Source organism: Onychostruthus taczanowskii, unplaced genomic scaffold (genome assembly GCF_017590055.1).
Source record: "Onychostruthus taczanowskii isolate IOZ18803 unplaced genomic scaffold, ASM1759005v1 scaffold17, whole genome shotgun sequence".
In the NCBI taxonomy this organism is placed as follows: Eukaryota; Metazoa; Chordata; class Aves; order Passeriformes; family Passeridae; genus Onychostruthus; species Onychostruthus taczanowskii.
In genome coordinates, this window is record NW_024498906.1 from 1,452,732 (window position 1) to 1,476,707 (window position 23,976).

Below are 23,976 nucleotides of genomic sequence, written 5' to 3' on the forward strand. Positions count from 1 at the left end.
AATAGATATTACACAAAATATAAGTTACTAAAATGCCAGCCCGGGCTGGAACATTTACATAAGTTAGAGGAAAAGGTAAATCTGGGAGAAATGGAAAGTACTAGAAAATCAGAATATAGCTACCTTTTGTCAAAATGTTGCCAAGAATTATAAGAGTATACACAAGTGAACTAAAAACATCAGTCCTTTTCTTGATGTGAAGAATAAGAAGAACTATTTTTTATGGAATTAGAAGTGAGACATGCAAGCTGTGAATAAAACTGGAAGACAGAATTATCTGGAGAAAACAGACTTTTTTTCATGAAGGGAGCATCAAAAATGAAACAAAATACAAACCCAAACCAACGGTAAAACAAAAAAGGTAAAAACACAGTTCTACTCTGAAACTAACGTCTGTGGTGACTAAAAGAGTAGGGACAGAGGAGATGGGGGAGAGAGAGATACATGAGTAGAGAGACCAGCCAAAAGCCATAGGGAGATGTTTGGCAAAGAAAGTTTCCATTCAGAGTACCAGATTTATCACACTGTTACTGAATGGAAGTGAAATACAGTAAGATACATAAGAAGGGCTGACAACATAAAATCAAGGCTTTTAGCAGCTGTAGTGGTCCTGCAGCCACTCTCATACTGAAGAAGGAAAGTCATAAAATGGCAGTCATGCTTTCCTCTCTTCTGGGTGAAAGAATAATGAAATTGCTTGGTCTCTTATGCACACAGTTTCCTACATTAAAAGGTTTCTTAGCAGCAGAACTACTGCTCTGTATCACAGCAAACATTGGGCTGTTCCTTCCCTTGGTGCTCTCAATTCAACAGGAAAAAAGCAGAAGATGGTGGAGATTGAAGAAAAAGCCCAGCATAAAGCACCTCATGCTCTGCAGTCTGACAAATACTCCACCCTCTGCTCAGAAGCAGCTGCACCCAGACAGACATCACTGACACCACACTGGCCCATGGCATCTCCCCACTGCAGGAGCCCAGCTGCCACCAGCCAAGAACACAAACTTCCCTTTGGTCAAACACCATCGCTGGTTTTCTCTGATGGTAAAAAAAGGGGACAATGGAGGTGGATAAGGCAGAGCTGTCAGTCCCCTTTAGTACCTGATACCACATTCAAGACCATGAAATTAAAAGACTCAAGTTCATGCCTGGCACGTGATGTGTCTCTCATGCCAAGCTGTGTCCCAGCTGCAAGCTTGGTGGTGACTGATAACCCCACTGCCAAACATGACTGAAATCTCCCTGCTGGAAATGCTTACAGCTTCACAGCCTTTCCTTCTGCTCCAAGGAGGCAGGAGTTTCACACACCCCACAGACAGAGGAGTTTTTATTTCATGTAAAGTTCTCTCTCTTAAAAAAAAACAGACTTGGTTATTAGAGATGGGTTTTATTTCTAGCCCACACTGCTATTTGCACTCTAGGCCTGAGCCAGATAAAAGGAACATGAAGGAAACCAACATTTTTTGCTGAAAATGCAAGGCAGCATGTCTGGTTGTGAATATATTTATAATAAAACTCTAGTATTTGGATTTTTTTCATTATTTTACCAGGAATCAATAAAACATGGAAGATTACTATAATTTAAATGTCAGACATGTTCCAGTGTATGTTTTCTTCGAAGTACTATGCACTATTCTACCCTTTTTCTTTTTACTCTTTTTTTTTCTTGAAGCCACTTACAGGAGAGTTACTGTATGCTATGAGACTGTTCTCAATCACTTAAATAAAACCCTGTAGCTACTTGGCTCTATGTATACATTATAATGTGTGCAGAAGCCCATTGGACTTGTATCTCAATCATCACTGCAACCAGCTGCAAGTGCATCAAGATTGCTCTCTCCAGCCATCTGATACTGGGAATCTCCCAACAGCTGAGCAATTTCTGCAGCTTTAACAAAACACAAAGAAGCCTGAGAGGAAGCAGGCATCCACTGCTGCAGCTGTGCTTCCCACTTTAGGGGCAAAGATGTTTCCTGCCTTTTCATCCAAAGCAGCCAGGCCTTCAAGGCAGCATCCACTCCCCTCCTCTCTTGCTACCTTTGGAAGGACTGACAATTTCAGGGAGTGCCATGGCCCAAGTTCATCTCTCCACTCCCTAACCTACCTTCCAAGCTGTCCCTAGTGAAGAGGAAGGCTTTTGTCAGTGTAAGTAAATGAGAGATTTTTTCTATTCCCAAGGTCACAAAATGAGTAATAAGCTATGTAATTATCTTCTCTCCTGTCCATGAGTTGAACTGCAGCTGTGTAAACTCTTGAAGAAATACATCTGAAAAAGGCCAATCTTCTCATCTGTAAATAGGACTTCTGTTTTTCTGAGGGAGCTGATTACTGCATAGTCTGGTCCTCTGAACATGATGGTTACTTTGCAATACTACTAAAATATGAAGCTATAGTTTAGACATCAACCCACAACGGCTTGATTTTTCAGCTCTTTGATTAAAAATTTGTGATACAGAACCATTCCATCACAGAGATTTCATCATCACAGCTAAGACAGAAAGCAACACTAAGAACAAGAAAAAGCAGGCCCCCAGAAAAGGACATATGAAGCTGATACTGTAGTATCTGTACTGAGATATACTATAATGGTGCAGGGTTTAAGAAAGTATTACTTTTCTGGAAATCTCCACTAGAAGACATAGTTCCTTAAATAATAACAATAATAATATCCCAGTAGTTGGCATTTACATTCATTAAATCTCTGCTTTCCTTTTGCCCTTCTAAAGTTGGTTCTCACCAAGAAGAATGTTGAGCTGGAAAACCAGCATTATTCAGGAAGCCATGAATCCTTCTTATGTTTGCACAGGGAGCTTTCATGTGTCAGCTCTGCTGTGCTGGCAGCCCCTCATTAAATTACTGCTAACCCCACTGTAAGCATCTCTCCAGAATTCTTTTGACAACAGCCAGCCAACATCATCATTTAAAAAAAACCAAACCACCTTTAATGCAAACAAAACGAGCTTTTCAAGACATCAACCATAATACACAAAGAGATGCAACATGCAAAGGCTTCTGAATTTGAGGATTAAAGGTCTCATAGAAAGACAAATCTGGAGGACAAACCCTCACAGAGCACCTGTGGGGCCTCCAGGCTTGACTGCAGCGCTGGGGCCAAGAGATCCCAACTCTCACAAACATCAGAGAAGGCCACTGGATGGGCTCTGTGATTGTCAAACCATCATTAAAAACACATCAGACTTTCATTAATGCAACTTGGATTTTGAGGGAAACAACAAAGTCATGTTAAATCATGGTGAAAAATCATTTTAATAATATTAAAATATGTTTCTTTAGAAATTCTTGCAACATTCAGTGTCATGGTGCTGAAACCAAGACAGATCATTCTCAAAATCCAAGTTTATCTTAAGAGTTAGAAAGAAAAGCATTAAAGGAAACTTCACAGTCTGGCCTCTAACCTCTGTTTGGCCCCTAAGCCAGAGGTTTACCCTGCTCAAATCTTTAATGTATCCCAAAAGCCCAAATCCTGCAAGGATCCTTCCCAGCTCCTGTCAGTTCTCATGCCCAAGCCATACAGAACCTTACATCTGATAATGCCAGCTGCATCTTTCAAAGCTTAAGGAGACAATCAGGAAAATTTTTATCTGCAAGCTCCAAGGCTCTACTAAGAAATCCTCACGTCAACCCTCTATGGAAGGAAACAGGAGAGATAGTCAGAAATCAGACATTATTTCAGCTCTGGTTACACTGATCTTTCCAGGCTGTGGTTTTTACTGGAAGGCACAAGAAGAAGACACCTCTCCAGAAGACAAAGTCTGTTCAAAAATTGGCTCAGGTTATTGAGCTCTGCAAAAAAGAAACTGAGAATAATGAATGACCTGCAATACCCAGGACATTAGAGGAGAGGATCTAACAGAGCAGTTGTATTTTTTCTGTTAAATATGTTTCAGGCTAGGTCTAATCTTTTGACTTTACATTCTGTGACTAAATAGTTTAATCAGTAATGAGGCTAAAAAGCTTTGATGAAATATTTGTACAAACAGGAAGAATTAAGTTGCTTATTGAACAAAACCATGTCTTCTGAGGATTCACTTCATTTGCAATGTTCAGTCAGCAGAATTATTGTGGAAAAATAAATATGTTCCACATCATAAAACTCTAACACTCCAATACTCAAATTAAAACTAAATTAGCCAACACAAACATGAAAGGTGGTTCTTGTAACAGACATAATTTATGCCTCAGATGAGCCAAGATAAAATATTTATGCAATTACATTTTCTGTATTTAGAAAGATTATAAAAAACTAGAACAAAACATTTGAAAGATTATTTAATGCTATTACTACTTAGATTGAAGAGATCTTAGGACCAGGGTCCTAATTACAATTACTAATTACTTGGCACTGTATGTGTATTTTTTCTTCCCCTTGAAATAGCTTTCTCTCCCTGAAAAGGTTGGACTTCAGATTGTACCATCAAACCAGCAGGTGAACACAACATTCAGAATAAAAGAAAGGATGAAGCTAAGCAATGAACCTAAAACCCACACTGTGAGCAATAATCACAGTTTTCCAGACACCTCAGCATTTCAGCAATATCTTTTCTAAGTAGAAAAAAAGATTCTTTCCTTTTTTATCTCAAAATATGTCACCTTTTCAGATTAGCTTGGCTGTGTTAAACATACTTACAAACAAAACGCCTTTCAAATTATGCAAATCTTGAAGCATTGCATGCATGAGGGATCCTGCCACTTCACCTACATAGCTTGGCATGAACTTGTGTTTGTCAAAATTCAAATTCTGGACTTCCCATGAACAAAAGAATCCCCTTCTTTTGAAGTCACTGTTGTAGCATCACAATTTGTGGTAACAAAACCAGGAAAATACAACTTCAGTGTGTACTTTAAAAAAACAATATTATAAATATACTAACAAGATCAGCATTTGAGTGCTGGCTGTTCCACTCTACCTGGACTAATCACAGGCTTAAAAGCTTATTTAAGTGCTTAGCTCAAACATTTGTGTTTCAGTAATATTTCTAAAGATATCAATGAAAAGTAAGCTGCACCTGGGCTCCTGAATAAACATTGTCAGGTTTTCTCTCTACAGAGACCTTAATGCCCCACTGCTAATCACAGCAGCCAAGAAATGCTGCAAGATATGACTAAGTGTTACAAAATTATTTATAAACATTTAAAATCCTTGGCCAAGGACAAGGTTCAAGCAATAGACTTTACTCAGAGTCTATTTTCCATAATTTACTGAATATATAACATAATTTCAGGAAATGAACATTTATTTACGTGATCATCAGTGCTCCTGCAAGTTTTATATAACTGCTTTATATCACTCATTTGAGAAAGCATTGATGCTTCTGTGTAATGACACAAGTTTTACCCCAGGCACTAGCTGCACACACTGGAAGTATGTGGGATTCACATTCTCTGAACCTGGGAGAAGCAGAGAAAAGAATGATCAAAACAATTCTTATCTCATTTGCTGTGCCTGTGTTGTGCCAAAGTAGAATGCAATGTGGAGAATTTTTACCCCAAGAGGATGTTTTGTTTCCTTGGCCTATCGGGGCCAAGCGTGTGTGTGTGTGTCGGGACTGTCGGCTGAAAGTCACGGGATGAGTGCAGTGGAGTGCTTGGCAGATTCAGTTTAGATGTAATGTAATACAGTGTAATGTAGAATAGAATAACATAGTATAATAAAGTAATTAATTAACCTTCTGATAAGATGGAGTCAGATGCATCCTTTCTCCCCCTTGTCGGGGTTGCTTTGATTTCTGACAGAATGATGTCAAACAGGGCTCGTTTTGCAGGACCTACCCCAGCTGCAATCCCTCATGGCATCACGGCTTGAAACCCAGAAAAGATCCAAACCTTCTGATTCCTGTTAGTCAAAACCTACAGAGAAAACTTTCAGATCAGGAAAAAGCGACCCTACTGCTACGCCAAGCTCTCAGCAAGCTGCTGGGACAGTCCACTGCTCCATCAGCTGTCCCTGCTCACACCCCTGTGTGTGCTGTGCTTGCCAGATGAAGGTGAAAGGGCAGGAGAAGCATCCCTTTCGGCAGCCACCTACCATCCATCATGCAAAACTGCACCCTCAGCAGGCACAGTGTGCAAAATCATTTCTTTTATGGAATCAGCAGTGTGATAAAAGCTGGGTTCCCAATCAGAGGAGGAGGCAGGATGTCCTGGGGGAAAAACTGGTGCCAAGGGAAGTAGTGAAGGGTAGAAGACAAGGAACGCAGAAAGCAGATTAGGTACGGCTATTAGGTCTGGCCAATGATGAATAATTCATGGGTATCTCAGGGCCTTTATGGTATTGTTCTTTCTGAAGGAAATACCTATTTATTTCCAGAGGCAAGATGTGCCTTTATTGCTTACATGTCTCTCTTTAAACACAAAACATCATAAAAGCTTTCTTAAAGCTATCATAAAAGCTTTCTTAAAGCTGGGCATTATTGAATGTTTACTTACTTACTGTATTCCTTTCAGTCTCTGTATGCAAAAGTTTTGCTGCAGAAGTTTTGCACAAAAGTGCAAAATATCTTGTATTAAAACCCCAAAAAGGGGCATCTGTATTCAGTGTCAACAAAAGTCCATTGTGTTACTCTGACAGAAAGCCATATTTTTATTTTATTAAACCAGATCATACTTTCCCCTGCATAACCTAAATTTTTTGCATAATTATATTAGAAAACTAATTTCTAAAAATGAGCTAAAAGCTTGATTTTAGTTGTCAATCAAGGAAAAAAAAAAATTACCTGACTCTCATGAAATGTGACTATTTTTTTCCCTTTCTATCATAGGAAGAAAGAGACAATCTCAAACTTTATTTTGAAAGTTTAAGCTACCATAATTCTTTCTGCTTGGAAAAATTCTGTCTTCTTGCCAATTAGGTGTATTTTTAATGACCTCAAATATTATCACTCTGTTGGGGGTTTTTTAGCCATAGAGGAGAAAATAGTGAAGATTTTATCTTAATAAGGAAGAATTAGTGATACCTACCTATTAGCTCATATTCAAAGAAAAACTTAAGAGTTTTTAATTTCTTCACATATTTCTATAGCCAAGGTTTGTGAAATACGTGTGTGCTGTTTGTACTTAAAGGCATACAGAAAAATTCAGCAATGAATAAAACCCCACAGAAACAATTTCTGGCAACCCTAGTGACTCCCCAGCCCGGCAAAATGTTCGATTGAATATCAGCAAGTGTCCTTCTCTATCACACTGTCTGCATCCTGCTCCTTCCCCTGCTCACGGCCCCAACTCACTGGCAAGGTTCTTTAACACAGCTCTGACTAATTTCATCCCTGCAGGAGCCTCCTGCATCCGGCAGAGCAGCTGTTTTCCTTCACAGCCCTGCCCAGATGAGTTTGCCTTGCCAATCGCTCAGCTAAAGAAAGTGCTCTGGACAATTACCTCCTGCACCAGGATGAGCATTTAAAGATGTTGTAAGAGAGAAAAGCAGTAGAATTATTTTGGCAAAAGGGCCACGCTCCAGTAACTGCCTATAAATAGTCAGGGTTAAATTAACTGCCTTGTGGCTACCCTAAGGATTGGGCAGTATTAAAGGCTCTGCAAAAGGCCAGATTCCATGCTTTTCCAGGGACAAACACACAGAGCACCACTGCAGCACTGAGAAAAGGACGTGATGAAAGAGACTATCAAGACTGAATCTCATAGAATTGTTTGCTTATACTCTCCTACTCACCTGTGCTTACTTGTCTGCCTTATCACTCGACTGCACATGCTTCAGGGCAGGAAGTTGCTAAATGTACAGCATTTTGAACCACAAAACTTGCAAATCTCACAAAAAATTATTAACAATAACACAAAGCAAATATGAGCTTTGTAAAAAGTGGTTGCCATTATGCTCATTTTTAAAACTAGGTTTGTGGCTCTTTGCCCCCCAGCACAGAATTAAGCTCTCCAAACTGGGTTGCCATTAAGTATCTCATTAAATATCTAGACCAGATAAATAGTCATGTAAATTTTTCTCTAGTAATTATCCTGTTGCATCTTTCACAATATCAATGCAGTAACTTTATCAGTACTATTTGAATAGCATCAGCAAAATCACCTTATAAATTCAGAATTAGCAGAATTGCCACTGATATCTGTGCCATCCACTGATAATAAGAGTTCAGATGAGGATATCTTTCCATTGCTCCCAGCTTTTCAAACTTGCAAATATTTTTGAAGCAGCTAATTTTATTTTTCCAGACCACTTACAGTCCTGGAAACAAAGCAGTCTTTACTGTCTAGAGCTCAGGTAGACCGATGCACTGCAATGAAATCTTTTTTACATCCTTGCAAGTAAAACTGCTTTTGAATGAGTGCACAGCTGCCAGTGTGTGCCTGATGTATTTGCTTTGAAATTATGTAGCTTTTTCTATTGATTCCTCACACAAGTAATTTTCTGTGTGCCAGTGAAGTCTTCAGAATCCTATGCATTTTGTCATAATTTATCAAAGCTGTTAATAAATTTGTAGAAAAGTAGCTTACAATAGCTACATCTGAGAGGGCTGGAATAAAAAGTCCTGTAGAATTTTCATTATGACAGTTGAAAATGTCACATGAATCTTCAGCTGCTTAGAAGAAACTGCATTTATTTCAAATACAATCTTCAAAATGAATATTTAAGCATGATAAAAGACCTTTTTGCCACTCTCCTTTAGCTGCAGGGTGCAGTGATTACTGGTGTTCTTGCCCATACCCAAATGCTATCAGGGATATTCTGAAGACACAAAAAAAAATACCTAAGGAACACAAATGTTTGACAATACAAAAATAATCTACAGTGTCAATCTCATGGCCTCTTACCATTCCTTATTTTAACCTTATGAACATATCTAATAATCAAAATGCACAACCATCACCTTAACTGTACAAGTAATATTACTGTATTTTGCTTTTTATTCTCTTTCTTTCAAAGGTGAATCTTTCTTAGACTCCCTTTTTGCACAGCAAAGGTACCACGCCTTTTAGTTTATTGCCTTGAAGATGAAGTTATTACCTTCTGTTACAATTCTGACCAATATTTTCAGGGCTTTTACGATATTCTGCTTGAAAGAATTAAAGGACGACCATTTGCCCACTTTTATTTCCACTTATTAATAATTAAAACCTTTTCTAGATATTTACAAGGGTATTTGCTTCACTGAAGAAATGAAGGAAAGAAAAACCCTTTCCAGAAATTTTTGGAATAGATGTATTTGAAGTTTCTCTTTTCTTCAGTCTTTTAGGTATATTTTAACTAAGATATGTTTGGACTCTATCTCATAGTGTATATTTTCCAAAAAATTTGCAATTATTTTTCCTTATCAGTTTTGTATAATGCCATCCTTCATCCTGTATCTCCCCAAATACATACCATTCTGACCTGCAAGTGATCAGCCTCTACTGACTTTCTTCAGCACTTAAATAAACCTTTCCAGCACCTTCTCCATCTGATTAGTGAGGTTACTTGTGATTCTGCAAATCTGTTCAAAGTATTCTTTAGTTATTTCAAAGAAATGTCAGATATTCAAATTCTCTTATCACAGAGACCTATTGGGAAGTTCTGACCAGCTTGTGATTCAAGATCTCAATATCCATCAAAACAGTGAAAACTTGAAACAGTCTGCTCTTTATATTAGAGAGATATTTTATGATCTTCATTTTATGATCTTGACAAAGGGACTTTTATAACTAATCCAACTGAATAAAAGAGAGAAATCTACTGTATTCTTATCCCTTTTATCTGTGGATACTGTTAAAATGGTGATATTGAATTCTGCATTTACTGATTCTACACCTTTCCACAAAATTAGGTCTTAGCATTTTAAGATGAATATTAGACTTGCAGCTTCCTCACATACCCATGGTCACACAGTGTGCACCTGTAGCCAGGCTTTTGTAGGAACTTCCCATTTAGCTCATTTGATCCATCCCCTTTTGTCTTAGCACCTATCAAGTGCTATCTCATCTTCATGCTTTTAAGATTATTGTAATGCATTTTAAATTCTTTTCATGAGATTTCTCTCCCATTCTTCTGTCACTCATTACTTCAGCCACTCCCACACATTCTCACCAACGCTGTTGTTTTCAAATAAAAGCAATTTCAGCATGAGAAAATTATGAGTCTTCAACGCTCCTATGGATCTAATTGTGGAAAAACAGGCTAGTCTAGTGACAGACATTTTATGCTGGGAATCTATAGCACTTTTTGGTTTTAGTGATTTCAACAAAATACATTATTTTACGATAATGCATCTGTGGTTGTAGGAAGTACTGTGACACCCATCTGTTTCCTTAGAAGCACCAGTCTTCTCTCTTTGAGTCTAGATAAATGGGAAGAATAAATGTTGCCTAATGCTTTCCAGCATAGAAAGCAAATCCTGCAAAACAATTCATTACAAATAAATTAAAAGAAACTCTGTAATCTGATAGCAAAGCAAATCAATGATAATCATTTCTGAAGCATTCCATATGTTTCCCTTTGGTGCCTCTTAGTCAGCATGGCTCACTAATGTCACGTAAGTGTGGTGATTTGAACTCCAGTCACCCTCTAGCAGAACCCATTGGTGGGCAGAAAGGTGAGGCTGACTTTGATATTGCTGACTAAAAGAAAGATGACAACAGACATCTGCTTCAGTAGATCTGGACTAAAATAAAGTTATTGTATTATGTGGTAGAGCATAAAGGAGATCTCACTGTTTTCAGAACTCTACAGCAAAAACCCTGACTCCACACAGCCTGAATGTTATTTTTTCAACTGTGTTAAAATGAAGAAATGAAGATGAAGAAACTCCACAAGTCTGACTGCAAAGAGGTCTGCAAAGCACAAAAGGGTCTGCAAAGTGACTGCTTGTTAAGCACCATTTCTTCAGTGGCTCAGATCAGTTCTGACACCGCATAAAAAGGCATCCCTAGAGAAACTCCAGGATTTTATGCATTGAGATCCCCCCTCTCTAGAGACATGGGTTTATGTAAGTGTTTATAGACGTGACATGACACAGAAAAAAAGAAGAAAAGTAAATAAAATGTCTGCAATGGCTTGATATTACTGGGGAGCAAAAGGACAGGCCTAGAGAATAGGGTATTTACAAACCATTTTCTCTCTGTGGTTTGGAAAACTGATCAATGTGGTCAAATCATCAGCTTAGTTATTATAAAAGACAAATATCCTTCCACTGTGAGGGCAGAGGCAGAGGGAAGAAAATGCAAAAAAGCAAGCTAATGAAATCTCACACAGAAACCTCAGCAATGTAATTGTCCTTTTCTCTATGCTTGCTGATGAACACAGCTCCACCCAGAGACCAGGCATCTTGGGGAATTAAATCATTCTGGTCAGTAAAACATAAAGTGGACAGGAGGAAATCTTAAAAGCCATTTGCATGATCAGAAACACTGTTAAATACTCACATGAGAACATTCTATATCAGGCAAAGCTACACAGCTCTACAAACAAGCTAAACAAAGGTCAATTAGGGCAAGTCATTAAAGGATATTTAATGTACACAATTTATTTTACATTTGCAGTTTCTTTTCCTACCACATGTCTGATTACTTTCCTTTGGTTATATGCATATTGTCCAGGACAAAGAAGATCTCCTCTAGGACTGAAAATAGCCTCATATGTGGCAAGCACAGCCCCAGAGGGACTTCCCCAGATTTTGGGGATTTTTTCACTCAGTGCCAAAATTCCATCAAGTAACAATTTCTTATGACACATCAATCATAGAATTAATTATTTTACTTTCATATATGCACGAACAAAAACAGCAGTATTGTGTACATTGTTATGATTCATCTCCCTCATGGAAAATCCACAGCTTTTTCTAGTTCATAGATTTTTTACTCCACAAATATTTATGTCCAGCAATCAAAAACTTTTAAACAAACTGTAAAGTCTTTAAACAGGATCAGGAAATTAAGTGCACCTAAACTGTAATCTGTTCTTTGTAATGGGCACAGCTCTTCTAAAGGAAAACCAACTGTTTACTCATCATCTCACTCTATGGCTTTTGAAGATTTAGTATAAATCCTGGCATTGATTTTTCATTTCTAATCTTGAATAATTACACAAAATTTTAGTAAAAATACAGATGTAAAACTATTTCTTTTCTGATCTGTCATCTTTCTCTGCTTTACCAGAATATTAAGGGCGGCTAAATTTTAAATTATTAGTTCAGTAAGTTAATTTAGGCACATTACCTCAATCTAACAAAAAAAATCTAATTCACAATTCCTACAAGAAAAATAACTCATTCACCAAAGGGAGATATTCAAAGCTGTTGCTTTCCTGAATCTTCCAGTTTATTCTCTAAGCCATTACGTTTGTTACAGGGATCAATTTACAATTTATGTTGATCTGCCAGCAGATTCAAATTAAAATTAGTTGCATAAATTTGAGTACACATTGCCTGTTCTTTGCTTAACATTCAGTATCAGGGTAAGGCTCTAAAGCACAAAAGGAAGGGAGATGTAGGGCTCTGAAGTCTGTGCAATGTTTCATTGTCATTGGTATAGCAACAACACTGTAGGCACAAATACTAATTATATGGCAATTAAATTATGCAAATTTTAAAAACTGTATCACTGCTTATAGGAGAATAATATTGCTTTTACCTTACTGATAAGTGTGACAACATCACCTTCCCGGATTGTGAGTTCATCATCGTTCTGTGCTTCATATGGAAATATCACTTTGCAATACTCCTTGTCTGAAAGGAAGAACATTCACTGTGATAAATTATCACTTTATAACAACTGCTTATTCAAGGGTGAATAATCTTCATAAAATATTCCATTAGTGTCTCTTTGTGCTGCCGTATTTCCTTGCCATCTTTCTCTTTGCATTTTAGACCTTCATAAACAACATGAAATATTTAAAGAACTGCACGCTGATAAGCATTCCCACACACGTCATCCAGGGAGTCAGCTCTGTAGCCCCTAGAACCTTTATCTCAAATGAAATTGCTCCAGACAGCAACCTGCCACCAACTCTTTCCCTTAGAGTAAGCCTGTATCTGACACTTCCTTCCATAGTTCCACTGGTGTGGCCTCCCACCAGACTGCATAAACTGGAAGCATAAAGGATGCAGTAGGTTGCCATAGCTTATCTATCCCCTTGTATGCAAGAAAGCAGATATCTATGAATCTATAAAGATGGTACAACAATAAATAAGACATTAATAAATATTAATCCATTAATAACTAAACCACCTGTACACTCAGTATAAGAGTTTTGAATATTACTCTAAAGTTTCCTTGAACCTTTTTCCTTTACTGTCTATAAATAAGGGCATCATCTCAACTTTCATCTGGAAAATACAGAAGCCAGCACTCCTACTCAGAAATCATAAAAAGCAGTTGTCATGAAAAGCAGTTACTTACATGTTGCTGTGCAACAGATGAGTATGTCAATGTGCCTTACAAATAAAAAGGGAATATGTTTTACAGCTGTTAAACTATGCATAAAAATATGTAATACTCTCAGACAGCAGGTCTAAAAGGACTAAGTAAACTACTCTACTCTTTGTAGCAGGGCATGTGATTTTGTAGAAATGTTCACCTCCCTTTAAATGTCTCCATTTTGATGACCTCTCTGTCTAGTCAACCTCCATATTCAATGCAGAGAAGTAGTGGCAGGCCACAGAAATACAAATCAATTTGAAATATCTTTTATACTTACTATAAAGAGAACCTGCATTATCACACTTGAGGGTATCTGAGGCTCCTCCAGGGAGTCAGTTCAGCTGCCCAGACACTAAGTGCCTTTTCAGACACTTGTGGGTATGCAAGACACATGCATAGTATGGCTGAACCTATGGAATTGCCAGGTCCCTCTGGCCTGACAGCTGGAAGCAATTCAAAACAAAATACCCTGGAGGTATCTCAAAGAGCTCCAGATGCAGGCTACTGATTTCAGCCCCCAAGCTTTGGTTTTGTGTCTAAATTTAGATTCAGGCATGTGATGTTAGAGACCAACCTGGTCAGTGCACTGAAGCCAATGGAGACCAAGTCACTAAAATGAGCGAAGCCTTGAGAGCCACTCCTGACTCCAGGAGCAGACACCTACATTGGATTAGCTGAACCATTTGCTCCCTGGACAGCAGGGACAGATGTCTAGTGGGACCACCCCTGAAAAATCCAGATACTAAACTCATTATTATACCCAAACTTAGGGCTCTGACACATAAGCTCCCTCCAAGCTTCTAAAGTTTAGTAAGAGGAACATCAACTGCAAAGAAGCAGCCCAGAAATGTGCATTTGAAAATTTGCTCTCTGTAAGCACCATCAGCCTGAGAAATTAAATAGTACTAGTAGGGAACAGGAAAGCTCTTCATTTCACACACTGTCATTCAGAAACACCATGAATTTTATGTGTCATTGGTTCAAGCAAACAAGAACTTCTTAGGTTTACAGATTTCTTATTCTGAACACGAATGTTTGAAATGTTGGATTTACCCATGACCATTACAGTTGGTTTTCTGGCCATGCCCTGTATTAGATCTGGCTGAGATGGAGTTAATTTTATTCACAGCAGCCCACATGGTGCTGTATTTTAGATTTGTGATTAAAACTGCCCTGGTAACACACTGCTGTTTTCATTGTTACCCAGCATTCCTATACAACTTTCTTTTTTTTCCCTTTTCCATCCCTCAAGTAGGCCAGGGTGAGCATGAAGCTGGAGGGGACACAGCAGCTGACCCAGGATGAGTAAAGGGATATTCTGTGCCATATGGCCTCCTGCTCAGCAATAAAAATGGGTGGGCTTTGGGGGTGTTTCCATTCCTTGGAGACTGACTGGACATTGAGCCACTGTAGGTGGTGGATGAATTGATCTACTGAATGGTGCTTGCATTTGTGTTGCCTCTTTTTCTTTCACTTTCATTTATTTACCAAACTGTCTTAATTCATTGATTTTCTTGCTTTTGCTTGCTCTGCTTTCTCCCTTATAGGGAGCCAGTGGCTGGGTGGAGCATAGCTGCTGGGTGGGATCAACTCACCAACACCTCCTCTGATGTCTCTGAAGAAACAAAATTCAGATGAAGACAATGAACAAAAGTTTTGAGGGAAAAGTAGTGAGCAAGGGGGAAAAAAAAATCCTTTTCCCTGTTCTGAAAGCAGAGAACACTCTGAGATAAACATTTGGTGACTTTTCCAAACCACTGGGCATGTGAGAACCACCAGGTCACAACTCAGATTCAGAGGATGAAAGGGGTCTAACTGCTGCTTCACTGCATTCTGAGGAAGGGTTGGGATGTCTCCTTGTGGACTTGGCTAGGATACTCCACCTGCTCACTGCCTTGTCTTTGAGACAGTATAACAACATTTTATGTAAAAGCCGGTAGAAAGCTGACACACACGAAACTTAGGTGGATGCAAAGCAGCATGTAGATAAATATGAGATTCAACACATTTTACACTTCAGTGACATGCTACCTTAAATTATCATCGTGGGGTTTTTTTCCTATTCTGAGTATATCCACATTCTGAAAAGCAACTGTGCTAAATAATAGATTCAATGAATTAGCCCAGAGTTGATGTAGATGTAATACTGCACTAAAGAAGCTGAGTGCTGCACACTCAGGCAAGCCTCTAGTTATTGGAAACAGGCTTAGCATTTCTTTTTTGGGATACAGAACTGACTGGATTCTCAGAGGTAAACAACACCTGAGCCCAAGAAGGATGATTCCAGAACATCCATTCTCAGACACATTCATTGATCCTGCATTCAATAACAGCATCAGCTGAAGATTAAGTGATGCTGTTTAAGCCAAGCACAAAGTACAGCTAAAAAACTGCAAACAGCTACCACAACATCACTCTGACAGGATGCCTGCAGTGCAGCTTCTGCTCAAGGCATGGATGAACCCCCCATGTTTCAGGTTAAAAAATGCTTTGGATAGCAAAGGGCTTGGGCATCCTGAGTCCTATAACAGATGAGCCTCCCTCAGGCTCACTATTTGAAGACTGGGTATTTCAATTGTCTTTCAGGATGAAGACCCTGATAGACAAGAGTGGAGAGAGTGCTGTGGCTTCAGCATCTGAAATATCAGTTTATGATCAGGAAGTAAGTTCTCTCTAGCAGACAGATACACATCTTGTCTTTCTGGTTTTGATGTCAAGACCTCTGTCATCCCATGGCCTGTGCACTCTCCCCACCAATTCTAAACCTTTTTTTTTTTTCCTTTTAAAAAAAATCCAAATAACAGCAAACCAAGGAATTAAACTACAGAAAAATATCAAAAATCAACCAAACCATGATGTGGTTCATAAAGAGCCAGGAGATAAAATTCTGAGAGGCACAAGAGGGAGCTGGGGGAGACTCATGGCCCCGCTATGCTCCAAATGCTGGCACAGGAACACAGAGAGAAGGAACAGCCGCAGAAAAATAATATGTTTTATGTACAGTGAAAGTCTGGATTTCTTGAGTACAATTTAGACAGACATACACTAAATCACTGAACCCATTGGATCATGCAACAGAGGTCTCAACATCGCAGATGGGTTGGGAACAATGTAAGCAACTGGACAAAGTCAGCTTTCAATCTTCCCCTAAGGGACAGGTAAACCAACATGATTAAAGCAAGCAAAAACAAAGCCAGCAGAACTCAAAATAATATGAACCTTTAAAATCAGATTAATAAAAGCAGAGAAAAATCTAATAGGCTATGTCACATCGGGACTAAAATTGTCCTTACTCAGCAGGGCACAACACCGCAGCAGAATGTAGAAGCACTTAATGTCAACAGTCATGTTTAGATAGGAAGGAAGAGAAGATAAAAGAAAAAACTAATTTCAGACACAGCATTGTACAGACTGCACTGGAATTTGCTGAATTTGGGATTTTCTGAATGAGAAAAAAATAACAGAAAAATACTAAAAGTCAAAACAATATGTGCTATTACATGCCTGTCGAATAAGCCAAATTAAAACTTCAAACTAAGATACCAACACTAAGTATCCCTCAGCTGTAGATGATGAATCTCATTTTTACATTTGACATCCAAAGCTTGGTTTATACATCACAGACGGTTCTTCCAGAACCCTTTTTTTCTCTCCTCCTGACCTGGCAAAAATATATCTGTTAATAAACCCCCAACAGCAGATATCTTGGAAACATTAAGGGAGGAGAAAAGATGATACTCATGAGCTTTTCAGTCCTATTTTATCAATTCAGCAGTACTTTACTCTGTCAGACCACAGTCTCTCACTGAAAACTCACAGCTCCGCCCAGCCATGGGCACTGCTCAAGGAACTGAGTGAATGGATAAACCTAAAGAGAATGAGATATTTTATGGGGTTTGTTATAATGTATCTTTGTCGCCCTGCTCTTCTAAGTTCTTCTAAGTCTTCTGATGTTTACATTCTTGTAATGGAATTTCTCACACACTTTTACATGAATAATTGTTTTTAAATTCCTCTCTGGGGGAAGAGAAATTTGATGGACTGTTGGTCTCATTGGAGAGGTAGCAATTTCATCCTCCAATCCACTGACACTTTTGAAAGTCTATAAATATTAAAGTCAGAAAATAAACTTCCCTTCTTCTTCTTCTACATATCTTAAAGCTCCTGTGTCCATGTAGTTTTATTTCGTGTCCTATTGCAACATATCTTTGTGCAACACTGTCTGTCCCCAGGTTGACAATGTGGCCTTTTTGATAAAGGCTCAACCCCTCAAAAAATCATTGCCTCAAGAGGAAGAGAATAGCAAGGGACAGCCTTCCCACAGAGCATGGCTGCTTCATTACCCAGGCCCTTGCAAGAACACTATTTCACTGACAGAATTCAGTGGCTCAGTATGTATTAGAACTGCAGGGGAAAGAGCTGATGTCAAGCTGCAGACCTGCTCTGGGACTTGGGGTCCTGCAGTAGTATAGCAGGTAAATTTGTTTGTTTGTATTGTGACAGACTGGTTAAATATTATACTGTTCCAACCAGATCTGAGCAAACTCCATTTACTGTATCAGTGAACCTTGCTTCACTTCAAAAGCATGACTCTTCTGTTTGTTCTCCTGCCACACTCTTAGGATGAGCTGAGACTTTCAAGAAGGCAGTCCACAGACAAACATTCATTCAAGCTTAAATTTCAAAGAGGATAGTGACTCTGGAATTTGCTTTTCCTCTTAGGGCAGGATGACGCAATCAATCTCTTTCTTTTACTTCTATTGTTCCTTCTTTGTATTGTTAATTTTGAGGCTTAAATATTTCCCTATCAGTGAAGTCTAAATCATACACCAATCAATATGGACACAAACAGTAATATTAAGCAAGAAAACAAGCAGCATTAAGGTAGTACTCCTTGAGCTTAGACTTCCTCTCTTTGCCTATCACTGATAAAATATTTCTGAAATGCAGTAAAACATACAAAATCTAGTGAAAAATTACATGATTATTACCAAAACCACAAACCAGACGAAAAAAATTCCAAATACTATACTCAGCAGAATTTGGTTTTACTATTAATTGCTACACTCAAGACTCATAAATAGATTGCACGAATAAATATTTTCACAGAACTTAGTAAGATGTAAACTGTCAAAACACCACCTTATTAAACAGAAACAGAAGTAACTATGGTCCTGTTAATACATATTCACCATGCAAAATAAGTAGTTGTTTGCTATGATCTTGGTATTCCTATGCAATAGCTTAAAACAAATTTTAAATAGTGAGTAATCAAATTAAGTGCTGTGGTCAATGCACTCTGTGACTTACTGCTTTGCTATTTTTTGTCTGCTTATTTATACTCCATTAGTGCAGTCTCAATAATCTGCAATAACTCTCAGATGTTGTGGATGGTTTTGTTTTGCTTAATTTTAATCCAACAGAGCTACTTCAAAACTTAGATCTGTTTTCTGCAACATATCCTATTCACCACAAGACACTCATACTAAAAGTAACCTATTTCATAGAAAACAATATATCTCACCCCAGAAATAGGATTGTAAGCACACACTCATACTAAAAGTATGAGTGTTAGGATATGTTAGGACACTCATACTAAAAGTAACCTATTTCATAGAAAACAATATATCTCACCCCAGAAATAGGATTGTAAGCACTTATGCATTAATGTGCCATCCTATCTACATGGCAGAGATGGAACTTGTAAATCTAGGAACCCACAATTCTAAACCAAACAGCTTTCCCCTTTTCTCTTTGAAGATGCATTCACTCATTAATGAAAGATTAGTGATGTTTTCCAAGGGATCACTCAAACCCTGTAAAGATTTTTACCTTCACTGTGCTCCTCCTTTGAGCAAAAAGTTGTATTTGGCCCTGAAGAGTCATCACAAAATCTTAAATCTGTTTGTGGGGAGATTTACGTAGCATATTGTTGGGAGAAGCACCTTAGACAACACACACCTCTGCCTTTTGCTTCAACCAACTCGCCCCATTGCAGAGCTTAACCCATCTTGCTTGTTCCAAGAGCAGTTGGCACATTAAATGCCTCACTGCTGATCACTGTCCCATGACATCAGAAAAGTTACAGGAAAGAGCAGACTGGAATCAAGTGTGAGAAAAGTCAGCAACCATCACTCCTTGATGAAGCCCCATGGGCAGAAGGAAGATGCTGCTGGCACCTGCTTCCTCTCTCAGCTGGCTCTTTCTCAATGCAACCACATTTTTTTAATCCAGTTGGCACTAAGGTATAACATCATCAGTCATGATGAAAATTAATGAGGAAAATTAAAAACTGGATTGTTCCTCCCCCAACATAACCTCTGTCTTGCTTGCAGCACTCATCTCCAACGGTAATCCCAAAGGAATCTAAACCATGTATCCAAAAGCTCCCTCTCCATGATGAAATTAGTCTATGGATCTTCTGTTTCTTGCTACTTCCTTGGAGAATGGCACAGTATCTGTTTTGTTCAGCAGTTAAAGACTCCAAGAAAGACTGGGACACTACCATTACTTAGGTCCAAGGTGGAATGATACTTTTGTGCTGAACACAGCAATTGGAACATTCAGCATTTTTCTGAGACTGCAAACTTCCTTGGACTGAATGCTTTTTCAAGCTTGTTTGTGGTAAAAAGTAAAAATTGAATTTTTGAGAAATTACAAATACTAGACAGATTATAGTCCTATGCCAAAATCGGATCATACTCCTCATTTCTGACTATCAGACATTAACTTTATTATGAAGAAATTATTCCTCTGCCTATATTAAAGACCAAACCAGACTGAAGCATGTTTCATTTGCACTGAAAGGTTTTTCAATTTAAGTGAAGGACAACTTCAGCTGAATGAAATGTGTCTTCAATGATGTCATTTGAGGCTAAGAAAATTATATATAATTACATTACATCAGACCTTCCTATAGATGTGCTTCTCTTTCCCAAGCATGAACAGAGATGCCAAGAATTCTACTGAGGCCCCAGAGATTCCAGGAAAGATAAAATAATAAATAATGCAGTTTAGTTAAAATTCAATAAGATACTGTGCAATTAAGTAGCCCAACCTTCTCACCAACTCTGACAAAATGGATGTTGAATGAAAACAGTGACAGAAGAAGAAGGATTTTTCTGGCCAAAAAAGATGTGTCCATTGGAAATAACAAAGAGGTGAAAGAAGTACCATCCAGAGCCCAAAAGTGTTGATGGAAAAATGTCTTTGTCAGCCAGAGCTCAATGGATCACAGTAGAAGATACAGTTTTCTAACCATTGGTCAGAAGGTTTCCATACTCAGTTTATAAATGTGAAAGTTTGAACCTGCCATACCATTGGATGGGATTTAGTGAGCAGCTTCAGCTGTCAGCTGTATGAGCTGATGTGGAAAGGAGCAGCCTGGCTTCCCACACAAGGGTTAATGCTGCAGGCAGGAAAGCCCCTGGACCACCCCTTCTGATGGCACCTGCACTCAGGTCAGCTTGAAGTGCTCAGCCTGCAGGTTGGCAAAGGCAATTCCAAACCACATTCAGGAGCCCTCTTCTGCATTAGCAGTTCACACATTTTGCAGTATTTCAAGTTTTCACTTCCTCAGGGCAATGAAATCTTGCAGTATTTCCCATTAGAGACTACTGGCATGGGGAGACAAGATAAGAGGATGGAGCAAGTCAATGATTGTGGTGGGGTTAATGGACAATAACTCACTAAAAACTCTTTTAAGCTGCTTTTGTAACTCTGAGCTGAAAACCTGTACAAACCAGTTTGTAACCACACACTTCCCTCAGACAGACCCTGCCCTGCTGATCCTGATGCTTTCCTACATATGTCTGTATGTGTTTCAGTTCTGAGACAAAATGTTATCTGCTAACTATCTAAAAGGATAAACACGTCAGGGAAGAAGGACTGGGCAGTATTTAAAGAAAGTCAACTCTATTATATTCAGCTTCTTTTCTATGGTATGGTTATATTTCTTCCCTCTTATTCTTTTCCACCAGAATCTGTAACATTTAATTGTAACTCTACATAAATAAAATCAAAAGATGGGGAATATATATGTATGTTATTTGGTAAGCTGGTTACATATACCTCCCTAGAACACCATAGAGACATACCTGAAAGATTTGATCATCATTGCTAAGCACTGAATTTATTAAAAAAGAACTGAAGGTCAGAGAATCAGAGAATAGTTTGGATTAGAAAGAAACTTTAGGATCAATGCCCCTGCCATGGGCAAGGACACCTTTCACCATCCCAGGTGGCTCAGAGCCCCATCCAGCCTGGCCTTGAGCACTGCCAGGGATGGGGCAACCACAGCCTCTCTGAGCAACCTGTTCCTGTGCCTTACTAGGGTCACAGTAAGAAATTTCTAACATCTGAGCTAAACCTGCCCTCTCTCAGTTTAAAGCCATTTCTTCTTGTCCTGTCACTACATTCCCTTGTAAAAATTCACTCTCCCGCTCTCTTGTAGGTCCCCTTGAGGTACTGGAAGGCTGCTGGAAGGTCTCCCTGGAGCATTTGCTTTGGTTTCCCATACAAACTATACCATGCATGCAGTTTTATTTCTGCTACATAAAGAAATAAAAATAAAATAATTACAATATTTTTTTAAAGAGGAAAAAGGCAAAGGCATTCACAATGAGAGAAATTTTTCTATGACCTACCTAATGAATTTGGATCTTATTCAACTCTGATTAATTCCAAAGTATCCTCAAGGCTGAAAGTTTATCACATAATTTATCTTGATTTTTGGTGGCAGAAAACTTGAGGTAGGGGCACAAGAGCAAAAACAATTCAGAGGATTCTGTGAAACAAAGCATTTTGTCTAGGTACCACCTACTCAAAGTTTATTCTAAATATATCTGCCTGCATCCTGGCTTTTTTACATACAGGACACTCTTTTAACCAAAAGCAAAGAAAAGCATTCAGCTTGCTTTTAATAGCACAAAGTGCAAAAAAGAAAAACCTATGAAACCTACTTTTTGTTCTGCTGTCCACTTCTATTTTTGTTGGCTCCTGAGTTGCTGTGGCTGGAGGTAATTTCTTCCCAACACTCTGAAAAAAAATAATTATTCTTCTTTAAAATTTGCAGATTCAGTTAAAAGTTGGACAACATAAAAAATAGTAATGGAAATACAAAATATAGGAGTAGAAAAGGGACAGTAAAGAAAAAGAGGCAAATGATAAACTATTCTTATATTTGTTACTGGGGATTAACTTTTTAAAAAAATTATTAAGAATTAATAGTGTGATCCTTTAATTTCCCTTTACTCATGTTTCTAACATCTTTAAATGATGTCCCCTTAACACTTCCCTGAGTTTCAGGGAAGACTCACAGAAGTTTCACTGGTAGATTGAATATTAAGCAATCAATGAAATTCCTTTGGGAAAGGTGTTATTCAGTACCAAAAGTAAAGCTGAAAGAAGCAGCAGAGACGAACCCACTTGACTTCTGTTCATACAAGGAGTGTTCATTTCAGTTATTCTAGACTGAGTGTGATTTTTATATTGACAACATATCTTACTTATTTTATTATTTTTTATATATTTTTAGTAAAAGTTACTAATTTACAGTGAACTATTATAAGTGGTAACCTGCCTCAGACAGGTATGCTGAAACAGTAAACAAATACCATCTTCCCCCACCAAAATAGAATAGAATAAAATCAGTGATATTCATCTTTATATCTCTTCTCCTATTGTTATATGCATGCTATCCCCCCTCTCTCTCAGCTTGTCTCCCTATGAACAAAGTTTTCTAGCATTAAAATCCTAGCAATGTAGGTGAGAAAATAAGTATAATTGTTCCTGAAAAGCCCTGGCTGCCATTCCCTGCAAGGTCTGCACAAACACCACAAAGCTCCTCCATGCTTTCATGACCTCCTGAGTAAAGGCTTAGAGACCAAAGTGCTGAGATCTAGCCTTGGAAGTACTGAGTACTCTAAGGACTATAAGAAAACACTGGTCAGTGCAAGAAGCAAAAGGAGTAGAGCTCTTTGAGTAGCTGAAAAATTCCAAGGTGTATAAAGAACACTGAAAGCTCCATGTTAATAATATGTAATAATGTGTGAAAATATATCTATGGAAAGGACTCAAATACACACAGGGATTTCAGGCTGGTAAAGGGAGGAAAGATGGTTCTGAGAGTTGTGCACAAGGCAGCCATCAAATCCACGTTGGCAGCAATGCAGACTATGAATTGCAATACCCAAAAGCATGCTGTTGCACCTTAATTTGAAGGTGGAAGATGAAACACCTGCCCTTCTGATGAGCTTATAACTCTACTCAGAATCCAGAGTTTGTGAACTGCTAAGGAAGAGAAATAAACAACAAAACTCTAGAGAACCTCCCAAACTCTTTTCTGAGGTGGGAATGAAAGATAAGAAGCATTAGCTGAACCAGTGATTAGGGAGGTAACAGAAAAATAGGAGATGACAGATATCTGCAAATTGAGAGAGGGTAAAACTGAGAGAAGTTCATGACCTAGTTGTGCTGGAGAAGTTTAAAGTCAAGAAGGATGATGGTAAAGATGAGATCTATCTGCAAAGCAGGGAAAGTTGTACTAAAAGAGATATAATAAAGAATTTGAAGCTACTAGGCATTTGCATTTACACAGAGAAAAGT

At 38.4% G+C, this 23,976-nt stretch overlaps 1 protein-coding gene across 5 annotated transcripts in view; it reads right to left on the reverse strand.

Moving 5' to 3' along the window:
• The window catches only part of SH3KBP1 (SH3 domain containing kinase binding protein 1), a 211,649-nt gene that overhangs the window by 38,930 nt on the left and 148,743 nt on the right, over nt 1-23,976 (reverse strand). For all 5 annotated transcript variants that reach the window (XR_005952296.1, XM_041399855.1, XM_041399857.1 and 2 more), the window contains 2 exons: nt 22,332-22,407; nt 12,583-12,677 (listed from right to left, as the gene is read on the reverse strand). Coding sequence is in view for 4 of the 5 variants with exons in the window: in XM_041399855.1 (XP_041255789.1) it covers nt 12,583-12,677; nt 22,332-22,407 (171 nt within the window). In the remaining variant the exon portion in view is untranslated. The remainder of the gene's footprint in view (nt 1-12,582; nt 12,678-22,331; nt 22,408-23,976) is intronic.